Source organism: Anticarsia gemmatalis, chromosome 26 (genome assembly GCF_050436995.1).
Source record: "Anticarsia gemmatalis isolate Benzon Research Colony breed Stoneville strain chromosome 26, ilAntGemm2 primary, whole genome shotgun sequence".
Classification (NCBI taxonomy): Eukaryota; Metazoa; Arthropoda; class Insecta; order Lepidoptera; family Erebidae; genus Anticarsia; species Anticarsia gemmatalis.
In genome coordinates, this window is record NC_134770.1 from 5,655,755 (window position 1) to 5,669,798 (window position 14,044).

General features: G+C 33.8%; 1 protein-coding gene across 2 annotated transcripts in view; it reads right to left on the minus strand.

Moving 5' to 3' along the window:
* SPR (G protein-coupled sex peptide receptor) overlaps window positions 1-14,044 on the minus strand; it is a 338,586-nt gene that overhangs the window by 18,617 nt on the left and 305,925 nt on the right. For both annotated transcript variants that reach the window (XM_076131649.1, XM_076131648.1), the window contains 2 exons: window positions 4,646-4,928; window positions 2,823-3,060 (listed from right to left, as the gene is read on the minus strand). In XM_076131649.1, coding sequence (XP_075987764.1) covers window positions 2,823-3,060; window positions 4,646-4,878 — 471 coding nt within the window. In that variant the 5' untranslated portion in view covers window positions 4,879-4,928. The remainder of the gene's footprint in view (window positions 1-2,822; window positions 3,061-4,645; window positions 4,929-14,044) is intronic.

Genomic DNA, 14,044 nt, shown 5'->3' on the forward strand with positions numbered 1-14,044 from the left:
ATTGACGCTGTTACCGTGTTGTGTGTTTTATTCCCGATTGACATTTTATTTTTAGCAGCAGTTTGCTTTTAAAATGCCTGAATAGAAGTGGTTTTAGACCTAAAACTCTTTGCTATTGGGGATATTTTTTGTTTATAAAAGAGATGATAGATTATTGTCGCAATAGTGGGCTTTAACATTTATGATTTACTAGCTGACCCGCGCAACTTCGCTTGCGTGACATAAGAGCTTTTCCCCGTTTTCGTAACATTTTTTACTGGTACTCTGCTCCTATTGTTCGTAGCGTGATGATATATAGCCTATAACCTTCCTCGATAAATGGGCTATCTAACACAGAAAGAATTTTTCAAATCGGACCAGTAGTTCCTGAGATAAGCGCGTTCAAACAAACAAACAAACAAACTCTTCAGCTTTATAATATTAGTATAGATATATACTCATTATTAAAATAATACGAATGGTCGATGGACTTTCGTGTTTCTCACCACGTATATCAGTTGACAACTATTTTAAAGGCGCAATGCTGTACAGTGATCTCTCCCTTAGATTATAGTGATTAACACGTTACGTCAAAGCAGTAATGTACTGAATAGTGGCCATCAATTTGTGTACGCTAATTGTCAACTGAGTTATATAATACGCATACAGAATTTACTTCATTTTGTTCGAATCGTAACATAAGGATAGAATATAAAATTATACGTAGAGCAGATTATAGGTGTCTAACTAACTCACGAATTTTTCAATAGTGAATTAGATACATATTTACTGCTTTTATTTGTCCCAAGTCTCACTTAGTTTAATGATTTCCGTAAATCATTTCATATAAATAAATGGAAAATTGCCATATCATATCCAAAAACTTTTTCCTTAACCGATTAGCAATTCCAGAAATAAAGCCAGAAAAAAAAAAATAATTTACAAATACCGTCAACTTTATGAAACCTGTATTACCTAAAATATAACTTTTAAATTCTCGTGTTGCATGTTTAATGTATAATAGAATACGGGAATTAACGCAAACACACATTTTACCTTAAATTGTGTGTGCATTTTAAAATGTGTGTATACACGTATAAACAGGCACTGGAGTTATATATACGTCAGAGCACAGAGGTGGAGAAGGGATCAGCCAGTCCAATATTAGAATCGAATTTTCCAGTCTTGAATTCGGAAGTTTTATATTTATCCCCGCCTCTTGTAACTACTGAAAAGGATTGTACACGTCTTATGTCAGATGTAGTCAAGTCGCCTGCCAAGAAGGTAGTTAGCATTCCGGTGCCCAATAAGAGGAAGCTGAGGAAGCACGGCAAGACCCTTCGTGCACCAACTCCCCCTCCTTCGGTAGCGGGTGATCAACATGAAGTCGAGTTTTCCAAAGGCAGTAAAGATTCTAATGATGAAGGTTGCGTTAAAAATGTAAAACTTAAAGAAGACTCGATTATTCAACTTTTGATTGAACTGGAAAATATATTTGTAAGTAATCAATCATTTGAAGAGAAGATAAGTCAGTTAGTTAAAAATATTTTTGAATGGCTGATGGACAAAATTAGTAGTGGATCGGTTAGTTTTTTAATGACAACGTTAATGAATGTTTTTTCAAATAATTATGGACAATTGTAATTCTATTATTAATGTCAATGTTATCTAATGGAATTGTCAGAGTTTGAGACCTAACACTGTATCATTAGAATTCTTTCTTACACAAGAATCTATTCACATAGCTGTGTACATATGTATTAGAATAACTATTATTTTTTGTGGTTTTGTAACATATCTTTGTTAAAATTTATTGGGTGATATAATCGCTAAGCGATTAAACCCGTAAAAAAAAATGTGTGTATACGTTAATTCCCATATTCAATTATACATTACCTAAAATATAAATCTGTTAGTAAAACTAATAAACAAAAGAGATCTTTATCAAAATAAACTATTAAATAAAGCCATATTTCAACACGTGTTTATGCAAATAGGTGACAGAATAAATGGTGTACCGTTTTAATGATATCCATATTAATTAATTTACTCGTGTAATACATGGGCAGACCTTGTGAAGTTATTATATGTGCTTATCTTTTAGAAAGACAAATTGGTGTTGTTTGATAATATATGTTAGTTGAAGTGATTGCATGATATTTATTAGTTATTTTTTTGTTAAAAACTGAGAAAAATACAACTTTTTTACTGGAGCTAACTATACATACTTTTTGTGTTGGATATTATTATGTATGTTATAAATTTAATTGCAACTAATCTTGATATCGGTAGAGTTACGATGCTACAGATTGTACACAGAATTCATATTAGTTTGTTTTAAAAGAGGAAAAGTTAATAAGTGAGCGAGTAAACAAATAGAGAGAAAAATAAAAGAAGAAAACGACTGTAAATACCCTTATAAACAAATGGAAAACGCCAACTATCACGCAACAGTTCAAGAGAAGAACTATGAGCCGTGATAAGACCCATGGCAAAAAAGTCGATGACCCGGCATCGTATAATTTTTTTAAGAACCTTGTCATTTTGTCTGAAACCAAGTGTGGGACGTGACGTGTTGTGTCGCAGAACCACGTTGGAAGACCAAAGAAGACGGAAGATTAATGAGGAAAGAGAGAAGAATACACAGAAACAAAGGAAACACGATGGACCTAATAATCCGAGCGTAGAAATATGATTCATGAAAAAACTCATGACAAAAAAAGGTCGATGTAAAGATTATCAGAAAATCTGCTTAGCGGCACAAAACACTGATGACTGACTTGGAAGGAGGACTGTGGTTAGAAATAGCTGTATATAATTAAAATGTGGAGTAAACAACTTACCTCATTCATATAATTCCAAGCCTGGCACGCTCTGACCGGACTGAGCGGCTTGTAATGATTGCCGAAGGTGTACATGTAGAAGAGCCAGGGAGCAGGGAACAGCATCGTGAACATGTCGCACAGAGCCATGGCCATGAGGACCACGTTGGTCGGAGTCCGCATGTGTCGCCGGGAGAGGACCACCACGATTAGTGTGTTGGCTACCGTGGTTGTTGCTAGCAGGAAGGGGGCGATGTATCTGTGGAGCAAGGAAAAATAATCAGATTAGATGATACTAAAGCAATTTTAGTTTTTTACTGTTATACCCCAAGGCAAAACATACAACATATACGCAACAAAATATGACAAAACCCTATAATTTTTCACTGTTTGTGATGTTGTTGGACCTAAAACGTGAAGAGACGTTGGCTATAAGCTCTTCGTTTGTTATAAATTCGAATAGCAAACGAAGAGTAAATTCAGAGGCATCAGACACAAGATCGTTAACCATATGATTAACCGTGGGACACAATAAGGGCTTGAACAATATAGGCAGTCAATTGACAATGCTAATGACTGAGCTTAATTTACCTTTTTTACTGACTGCCTATCTGACCTCCACAACCCAGTTACCTGGGTTTTAACTCGATACCCTTCGGTAAGACTGGTTGTCAGACTTTCAAATTTCTGACTACTTACTGTAAACGCATGTCAAAGATCTTCGAAAATGACAGCAGGGACCCACAATTTAACGTGCCTTCCGAAACATGGAGGTTTCAGTTTCAAAACAGTTTTGTAAAGTTACAAAATAATTCAATGTATATTACAATTTCATTATGCTTTAGCAAACTCTTTTATACAGAAATTTTTCAAAAGACAGCAATGAGATTATCTTTAAAACATTCTTTGTAAAACGAGTCCGGGAAATAAAAATAATCATGTAAAATAACAACGTCCTCATCTATTCCACTTTATACTTGAGCTTTCTAAACTAACTTACAACTTTTATAAAAAGCTTTGGAAAGAATAAAACGAACTTAGCTTTCACTTCAATTAGATAAACAAGAATTTTGCTCTCAACCCTTTTTAAGTAGGAAAACTTCATTTAGTGAATAATAAGATGTATTTTAAAGGTGCTTTTACACTATTTTTTCACTCCTGGAGGTATAAATATTCCTCTGTCTGACGTCACCAGAATCATTTGCAATAGACGGACACAGGCCAATGACGATGATGGTAGGTATAAAATTATGACATATATTGGATACAAGTGGTAGTATACAAATGGTTTTATTATGCAGTAGGTACATAGGTACGATGGTAGTCCAATTTCGGATAATTATACCTTTCATCTTAAGACCAAAATTTATAATGAGCGATATTAAATACATACAAATTATATTATGTATTAAAACATCATAAATGCGAGTCCATCTGTCATCTACGCTAACGTAACTAAACTGATTTTCATAAAATGTGGCATAGCGACAATTGCAGATCCAGAGCCGAAAATATGTTACTTTTTTTCTAAAAATATTATTTTTGTAAAAACGTAATATAGTAAGAAATTATACGCGGTTTAGCTAGTTTCATAAAATCAAATAATTTATTCATATAGGCAAATGCTGACACTTATACAGAGAGTGCATTTACCGCCAGTTCGGAAGGTAGGGCCAATGAGAAGAGCTGGCAAGAAACTCCAGGCCACTCTTTTTAATCGCCAATTAGTTTTAACAATCTTTCTATTAGGTATAAATCTTTGATGATGTAAGGAGCTGCTACCAACACTACCGAACACACATAGGTCATAATATAAATAAACATAATAATAAAATAATACTCACCCATACATAGGTTCAGCATAATTAATCGGGAACTCACAAGTGACATTTAAGTACATATGCGAGTGGTTCGACTGACAGAAGTCGTCCGTGGTAAAGTTGGAGTACTCGGGGTAGCCGGTTTGATTATCATAATAGTAAGTGATCTTGTTGTCTTCTATGACGTCATTGGGGAGTCCTTTTCTCGTCGCGTTGTAGTCCCCGAAATAGTCCACCCAGTCCTTGTCTTGTGCCATCTTGGTTTTGGTTGTTAACCTGTTGCTGACATGGTTACGGCATGGTTATTCTGTGGGCAAAGAAAAATTTTGGAGTTAGAATTTTTGGATTGTAACTTGTGTCTTACTAATACTATAAAAAATGGAAAGTTTGGATGTTTTTTGAATATTGATTTGATCTTGTCAGGTGGTTTTCGTACACCCTGGATTACACATAGTATTAGGATTTTGAAGACTTTTTACCCCAAGAAATCTGTTCACCTTGGGGCGGAAGAAGGCATATTGGTATGTAGGTTTTAAATATTAGGTATGTTGAAATGTAATGTCGTTAAGAAATAAAAAAATACTAAACCAAAGGGAAAACATAAAATTCTTAATTGATAAAGCCGTTGTGATCTCAAACATTTCATTTTTCAGTTCCCTATTAGTTTTATGTTATTCTTAAAATGAGTAAATATTTTCAACTCTTAAGCATAGGTGTTGAAATGACGACATTAAATTTTATAATTAATATTAACATCTATTTTTAGTCATACAAGCACAAAGTACTAATTAAACTTAGTACTTAATTATATTTAATTAACTTAACTTTACAACGAACACGCATACAAGTGACGTCACAATTAATTTGCTATGCTAATAAGTTTGTTACCGTTTACAATGTAATTAAACTATAAATTTGTTCTTCTCGACATTTATTTTGTTATTAGTTAGTTCTTTATGTTTGACAACATTATAATATTGCTTAATTATTTTTTACATTCGGTATTCTATTCTACATTACACACACTTCTGCATACATTGGCAGCCATTTGAAGCCGAGAAACTGGAAATTGAAGAAATATGCCTTATTAGGACATAGGTCCTAATTGGGTTAACCCCTTATACCTCTTTCAGACAGTCTCACACAAACGCCGTTATTATTATTATTATCATCAGCCCATATTGTCCCACTGTAGGGCAAAGGCCTCCCTTCCCTCTTTCTATCTATCTCTGTCTAAAGCTATCTGTTGCCAATCTTTAGTATGAGAGTCCAACTCATCTCATTCAAACGCCGTTGGAAGGGGAATTTTGTTTTATAATATTTAGAGTTGCAACGATAAGTTAATTAGATAGATATCACAATAGCATTAAAGCATTATTTACGCTTAATTAAGCATACAAACTAATTCGATTAACGTTTAATTCAGATCAGCTCAGCTATTTGTAATTACATTGAATGCTGTAGTTACTGCTATCTAATTACATGTTCAATTGAATAGTACAATTGAACAATGAAAGTTCCTGTTTCAATATAACTCTCACAAAAAACGAAATTTGTAGCACAATATTTTATAACTAAATATGATCTATTAATCAAATAAGCAATCTTCTAGCAGTGATAGCCAATTGGTTTAAGTTGATACCCCGCACACAATCGACAGTTCGAACCGAACATACCAATGACTTTTCAAAGTTATGAGTGTATTAGAAATAATTATCACTTGCACCCGAGGCAACGTATTAATGACTTATCGATGTCATGAATGAATTAGAAGTAATAATTAAATGTAACGTGATGAAACCTAGTATGCCTAAAAAGTTACTGAATACATTTCTTGAGGGCATGTGGCAACGTTTCGCCACGACATTAAGAGATACATTTTAAAATGATTTACACTTTCTATCTTACCTAATTTCCCTTTATCTTTTCCTTAACAACTAATAAAATACAACCATTATTAATTCTATAAATAAACATCGTTTATTTAATCAAAACTTTGATCACTATCCTGAAAGCCCTTTTTAATCTCTGAATTCTCGAATTTCGTAACGTGTACCGGTAAATTGATAAGAGAAATTATTATCTGCTATCAATCTACCCTGTAATAAGCCTTCGTTAATGGTGTCCAACCCTGAAAGGGTAGAATTAATTTATTAACCCTTCACGCCTCTTATTACGAGTGCTAAAATAGAACTGCTTATTTTGTTTATACTAAATTATTTGTATCAAACCTTTTGAGATCAAAAATTAAATTGAATTAAGATAATTTTATCAAAATCGCTCCTGAATATTGTGACTATATTAGTATACTAGCTGACCCGTGTAACTTTGCTTGCGTCACATAAAAGAGAATGGGTCATATTTTTTCCCGTTTTTGTAACATTTTTTACTGGTACTCTGTTCGTATTGGTCGTAGCGTGATGTTGTGTAGCCTTCCTCAATAAATAGGCTATCCAACGTAAAAGTAGATAGTAAAATATTTTTTCAATTCGCACCAGTAGTTCCTGAGAATAGCGCGTTCAACCAAACAAACTTCAATTTTACAATATTAGTATAGATTAATCATTATTTTCAGATTATCTATAGCGCAGTCGGTAGTAGGCTCTTCCGTCAGCTGATCATGAGGTCTAATCCGAGTCCTATGTGTTTGATGTCTCAGGCAGGCAAAATACTATTGGTGTTATCTAATTTATATTAGAATTGGAAATACAAAATTCGTTCCAGTCTTGAACCATTATTATCGGCCTCGATCGATCCAATACTGTAGTTCTCAGAATCATATTGCTTTGTCAAAATTGGACATGCAAACTATCTGTTTTCAAATAAATTGCATATTGCGTATCCGTGTCATATCATGTCCAGAACTATGTCTGTGCTAGACAATTTCCTGTGATCTAAGAACTATTTATTGTTTTAAAACCAATCCCAGTTTAGCTGGAAAAATATAGCCTTTTATATTGGTCAACTTATTTTAATCTGCGTCTGTACGTGACACAGTAACGAGAAATATAATTTCACTAGTTTTTATAAGTGTTTTTCCATCCATTTTGCAATTAATTAATATATTATTATGATGATAGAGGATAATATAATAGATTCTCTTTACGATAAGAGTAACAATGATCTAGTTTTTTTTTCCAATGCGCTAATTTGATAAATTACTCGTCATTTTGAATCATGTTTATCCACTCAGCTTAATGTTAAATGTCGAGTAAGTGGTAGGTAGTTAACTGTGAGAAAAACTTGTGAATTTTACTTCGGGTAAAAAATAGTAAGAGGAGATCAGAATTTTTACTGAGTTAACTACACGTTTGGCGCAGTGGTTAAAGTAGCCACCTCGTCCCAAGAACCGTAGTGCCCCGTCTGGTGGGTTCAAATCCCACCCGGGACAAATCTTTGTGTGGAAAGCACGAGTATTTGTTCTGAGCCTGGTTGTCAATCTATATAAGTATGTATGTTTATCAGTTATTTGGTTACCGTACAACAAGCTCTGTTGGAATCAAATAATCATATGTGAGTTGTCTAATAATATTTATTTATTTAATAGAAAACCCGAGTTAAACAGGGCACCTTGTATTACATAAAGTAGGTATAATATTAGTCTACCTATATACTTTCTCGAAGCAATAATATATATTTATAACAAGAAACAATTATTAATCGCAACAAGAAACTTGTGAGGCGTGTGTGAGGGAATTTTCCTAATTAAACTTGCGTTGACACAAATATCTAAGTTTGTGAACAAACACTGTTCATTTTGTTAGCGGATTGAGATAGGTGAGCCTATTATTATCTTGTAAGACGGGTATGAGGCGAGAAAAGACGTGTAAATTGGTACTGTAGCTAGATTTTCCACAGTTGGTAATATAGAGTATCGAAAGTTGAGCTTCGAATATAACCTAACTGAAATGGTCGTTTCTGGGGAATCCGATACACAGGCATTTCATATTAATATAACAGTTTAGTAACTTGGTTGTTAGGAATAGTCGATAGTGGTAGAAACTCCAATACCATACGAATGAATTCCTTTTATTGTAATTTCATCCCGCATATATTACACAGATATCGAGTTTTCATTAAATATCTAGTAAATAATGCTAAAAATAATTAGAATATTCCAAAAGACTAAGTAAGAATAAACTCATTGTCTATATGACTACTTAAAAACTCCAGCGAAAAACAAATTGAAACGCCATTTTGTCAAGAATATTCAACAAAAATGTAGGTTGTCGTGAATGCAAATGCCCCACAAGCCTTATTAAAAGCTGCACAGAAACAAACACAAGCTTCATAATGGCTGGAAGTTACTTTGTACAGTTCTTCAGACGAGCTCTCGAGGTTAAGGGGTACAGCTTTGCATTTTATTACTAAGACTACGTTTTAAAAGGGTTTTGCTTGCGTAAAATTTGTATTTTGTACCGCAATTCTCTACCACTATCGACTTCTGACGACCTTCTAGCGAAAAATTGTGCATGACCATCGGTTCAGCGCCTCTAGTGTGCGACGTAGAAACTATTTTTGCAGTACATTTTAAATGTCAAACTCTCGATACTCGCGTTACTGACTGCTGAAGTTATGAGACAGCTATTAAAAATCAGCTAATAATGTGTCTAAGTGCGTGTGTACAATAATGTAGCTACTCTTGCTGATATTCGGCGGCCAGCTTCATTTAAACTTACTGTGCAGTAATTTGTTCATAGTTTATCCTGAAGGACCAGCCATACGCCCGTTATAGAACAGGCTTAATTTGCTCTCCGAAGCATGGAGTAAGACCTCAACTAACCTAACTCCGGGCAAATTATTGACTATTTCTTTATTGTTGAAACCAGGAAATAGTCCGACCGACTAGTTTCATCTCTTATTTTGAATCCCGATTCAAACTATCACGTATTTCAGTTGACACCTACTTGAAAGCCACTATGCTGTACATTGTTTTCTCCCTTAGGTTATAGTGATGAACACGTTACGTCAAAGCAGCAATGTACTGAATAGTGGCCATCAATTTGACGTACACTACTTGTCAACTGAGATACGTGATAAACCCGCTAAATACCCCACCGATGCACCATAGCCTCTATGTGCTATCATCATCATCATCATCATCATCATTATATTAGGCTGTAGACGTGCACTGCTGGACATAGGCCTCCTCCAACGAGGTCCACAAATGTGCCGATGTGCCATAGCCAAACAAAAAGTAACAGACAGACAAACCGAGGTACTTTTATAAAGGGCTCCCACAAAATAAATTTACATTTTATTAATTAATTAACAAATATGAAAGTTTCAGTCAGTTTTTAAACATGGTGTCGCTTGATGACTCATTAGTGTCAAAATGTTTTGAGGCAATTTGTATACTGAATAGTGTGAATGGAGTGCCTAATTAAAAAGAGAAAGTAATTAAAGTATTCCAGGTAGCTGGTTTTCAGAGTAATTGTAACTTAATTTAACTCACTGCTATGCTCTTAATAAAAGGTTGAAAAAAATCTTCTCTAAGTCTTTCGTGAGCTTTTCACTGAATTATTTAACTGTTCGATGACAGTAGAGCGATTCTTTATAGTCGGTACTATAGAGTATCGAGAGTTTGACGTTTAAAATATACTGCAATAAGTAGTTCCTACGGCGCCCGCTAGAGGCGCTGATCCGATTTTCGTTCATTTTATTCCGATACCTAGCCGGTTGTAGAGAATCGCCTTACAGCGTTTACATTAAATAAATTCATAAGAGCATAATAAATTGTCGTTTCTTATTAAAAACAACCAGCATTTTGAAAGATAGTTGATTCAATATTTTTTAAATATTATAGTTTACAAAAGAAAGGATATTTGGATTTGACTATTACTTTTAAATTGATGAATTGATTGTCTGAGAAAAATGAATTCAAATAATGCAGTTTGATTTGGGCTTATGGCTGCTATTTTATCAAATCGAATAGGATCATGTCGTCCGTAGACCAAACTTTGTAGTTTCATTGTCCCCGCATGATATACAGTCATAAAATAAAGAAATAAAAATATTATAGTGCATATTATACATTAAAATTGCAATATCTTTTAATGAAAATGCTAACTTTGTTAACCCTCTCTGTTTAATTAAAAAACTGCGGCTTTAGGGATGCGCCAAGTAACTCTCTAATAAAATATCAAGTTAAGTTAATTAAGCTATAATTTTGAAATACATAGTATTTATGTTTCAGTGATAGTATGAGTTTATTCCTCATGTAATAGATTTTAAATTTAAACCATTAATCATATGTATATTGATTAAATATCACTCCTTTTATACTCTAAGGGGTCGGCAGAAGTGCACAAAACACACCCGCGTTTTGCCATTAACAATTTTAGTCCCATGTAATAGGGGGCGAGCCTATCACAAAACTATCGTCTACCACTAGAACCAACAATCGAGAGCAAAATACAAAAGATACTCGACACATTCATCACAAATATAATAAAAAATACATCCAAACATGAAAAAGGTTTCAGCCCTAAAACTTTATAGATAAAACTTACCCCTTAATTAAGGGATGTTTATTTTTAATAAAGAAAGCCTGTACAAGTTTTAATTTAACGTGCATCTTCCCGAGGGTAAAGGGTACAACTTTTACCCTAAACTTTTGACTGTTACCCTTTCAGGGTTCGTTGGGAGTGAAGGAATGGATGGAAAAGTTTTTAGTTAGAGTTTTTTATTCTTTAATATGGGAAAGTGAATTTCGTTATTGTGATTCCAGAGATAGTTTGTTGATATAGAAAATGCTTTTCCTGTTGACATAGTTTTTATATGTCGCGACTGTATCTTTGTATCAATATATTATTTACTTTGACTGTTTGGCGCTTGTTTGTTTGTTTCTTTGGCGCAGTTGATAGTGTATACGACAGCGGATAATGAGGCCTTGGGTGCAATTCCGGGACATAGTGCTATTGATCTTTTCTTACCTACATATTTACCACTTACACTTAACGTTCGTGATCATAATCATTTAATTGTCAGAAATGTGGTAATAACAAAGATATCTTCTTAATATATAAAATTCTCGCGTCACAGTTTTCGTTACCAAACATCTCCGAAACGGCTTGACCGATTCTCAAGAAATTTTGTGAGCATATTGAGTAGGTCTGAGAATCGGCCAACATCTATTTTTCATACAAATAAGTGACACTATTTTTTATTAAATTTAAATGGCAAAGCAACGTTTGCCGGGTCAGCTAGTGAATGATATATGTATATTATTATTTATTGATATTATATTCAATCGTTACACGCATTAAACAGTAATAAGAGTCAGCTTTTTTGTATTTATTCAGATTCACATTTTTATTTAATACGTTTGAGTAGTTTTATATACTAGCAAATACTTAGTACAGCGATATTACTTTCGGACTGAGTAAAAAAAAATACTGTCCCCAAAACACTAAAATAAAATAAACATAGACTTTCCACTAAGTGCCCACGATTCATAATTATTTAGTAACATAATTTATTTGACATAAGTAAATAATTATAACTTGAAGTATTTTTCTAGAAACTAATTAGTAAGCTCTAAAAAACATTACATTGAAACTAAAGTTTTAGTAAGAAAACGAATACCTAATTTTAATTAATGATTCTAATTGACTTTCAAACTTTGATCTTCTAACCGTATTCTACTAATAAATAAATTGTTTGTTTGTTTGAACGCACTTATCTCAGAAATGACTGGTTCTAGTAACATTATTTTTGTGTCAAATAGTCCAGTTATTGAGGAAAGTTACAGGCTATATAATATTATGCTATGACTATTAGGAGCAGAGTACCAAAGAGTGTTTGTAAAAATGTTACAAAGACGGGGAAAATTATGACCCACTCTTTCTTATGTGATACAAGCGAAGCTGCGCGGGTATGTTAGTAATAAACACTTAAGAGTTTGTTTGTTACGCGCTATTCTTAAGAACTACTAGTTCGATTTAATAAATCTATTCGTAGGGGAAGGCTATATCATCACGCTATGACTGACAAAAGAGGAGTAGCAATACAAAATGATATGAAAACGGGCCAACAAAGTGCACTTAGGCAAAGTCGCGCGCGGTGTTAAGTTAAAATAACTACCATCTTTTTACTCATTTAATAATGTTAATTGAGATCTTTTAATATTAAGATTTTAAGCGAGTTTTAAACTGCTTCCTAAGCGCCGTTTTAATATTTTATTAATGACTCGTTTTGAGTGCTTAATTGATTATTAAGTTGTTTGAAACGGTTATAACCAGTTGCAATTAAGCAGTTAAATATCAGTTAGTTTACAGGCTTATAGCGCATATAGGTGGATTTGGAGCCTGGATGGGAGACCGTTCAGGGATTTTTGAGCAGACACTCACTCACTGTGCTGAGGTGGACAAGTTAAAAACCATTTCCAATAGCTGTTAATTTTAATGACAATAGTATAACTTTGAAGATAATTGAATGCAAGAAACTGGTTATGATATTGTGATAAAGCTATTCTTAGGTTTTAAAAATGTGTGCTACCGAACTCCTTCTTTCAAATGTCAATAAGATACACTAATTAAAATGAGTTAAAATTAAGTTTAAACTGAAATAAATTGACAAAGAACCATGTTTTATAAAACATTTCATAACAAAATATGTAAATATATTAAGTTACGTTCAAAGTAACTTTTGATTTATAACCTCAACGGTCAGGTGTAAACTAATTTGTAACCCTTTCCAGAGATTAACCACGGCCGGGTACGGAACCCAGTTCCTTCCGGTGTGCGGATTGGGCGCTTGGGGTAATTTAACTTAACTATGAGATAGATGGGGTAACATAGTGGGTTATGGGGTCTTGTTATGGTTTGCCAAGGTCATAATTTTTTTTAGGTTTTCTGGCGGGTGCATGAATTTTTGTCATCATATCTAAAAAATATCGTGACCAAAGTATAGCAAAATTTACATGTTCTAAAATCCTTAACAGATACTTTAAATTAAATAATTCATTGCTGTCCTGTTGCTGGGCAAGGGTCTCCTGGAAAAGGGCAGGGGCGATGCCTTGAGTCCACCACGCCGGCCAAGAAGCGCATTAAAAAAAATGGTAAAGAACTGTGTTAAAGGCATATCAAGTTGCATCACGATGTCTACCTTTACCTTTAGAACAACTTTAGTTACTTCAAAAAGTAATTGTTGTGTAGCCTCGAGCTAGAACTTTTGACCACTTGCGTGAGAGGCGATCACTTAAACTACTCTACTATCATTACTCTACATTAAATACTTTCTACTGAATGCGAAAAACGACAAGGAAAAGCGAACTAAATTAAATTAGCAATGCAAACATAGAACTTATTTCATAAAAAGTGGATATTACAGAACTAACTCAGAACGTTTTCATTTTAATTTCATTGGTAACCGGTGGGTTTCTAAGATAAACAGCGAACTGCCGGACGGGGTAAGGGTAAG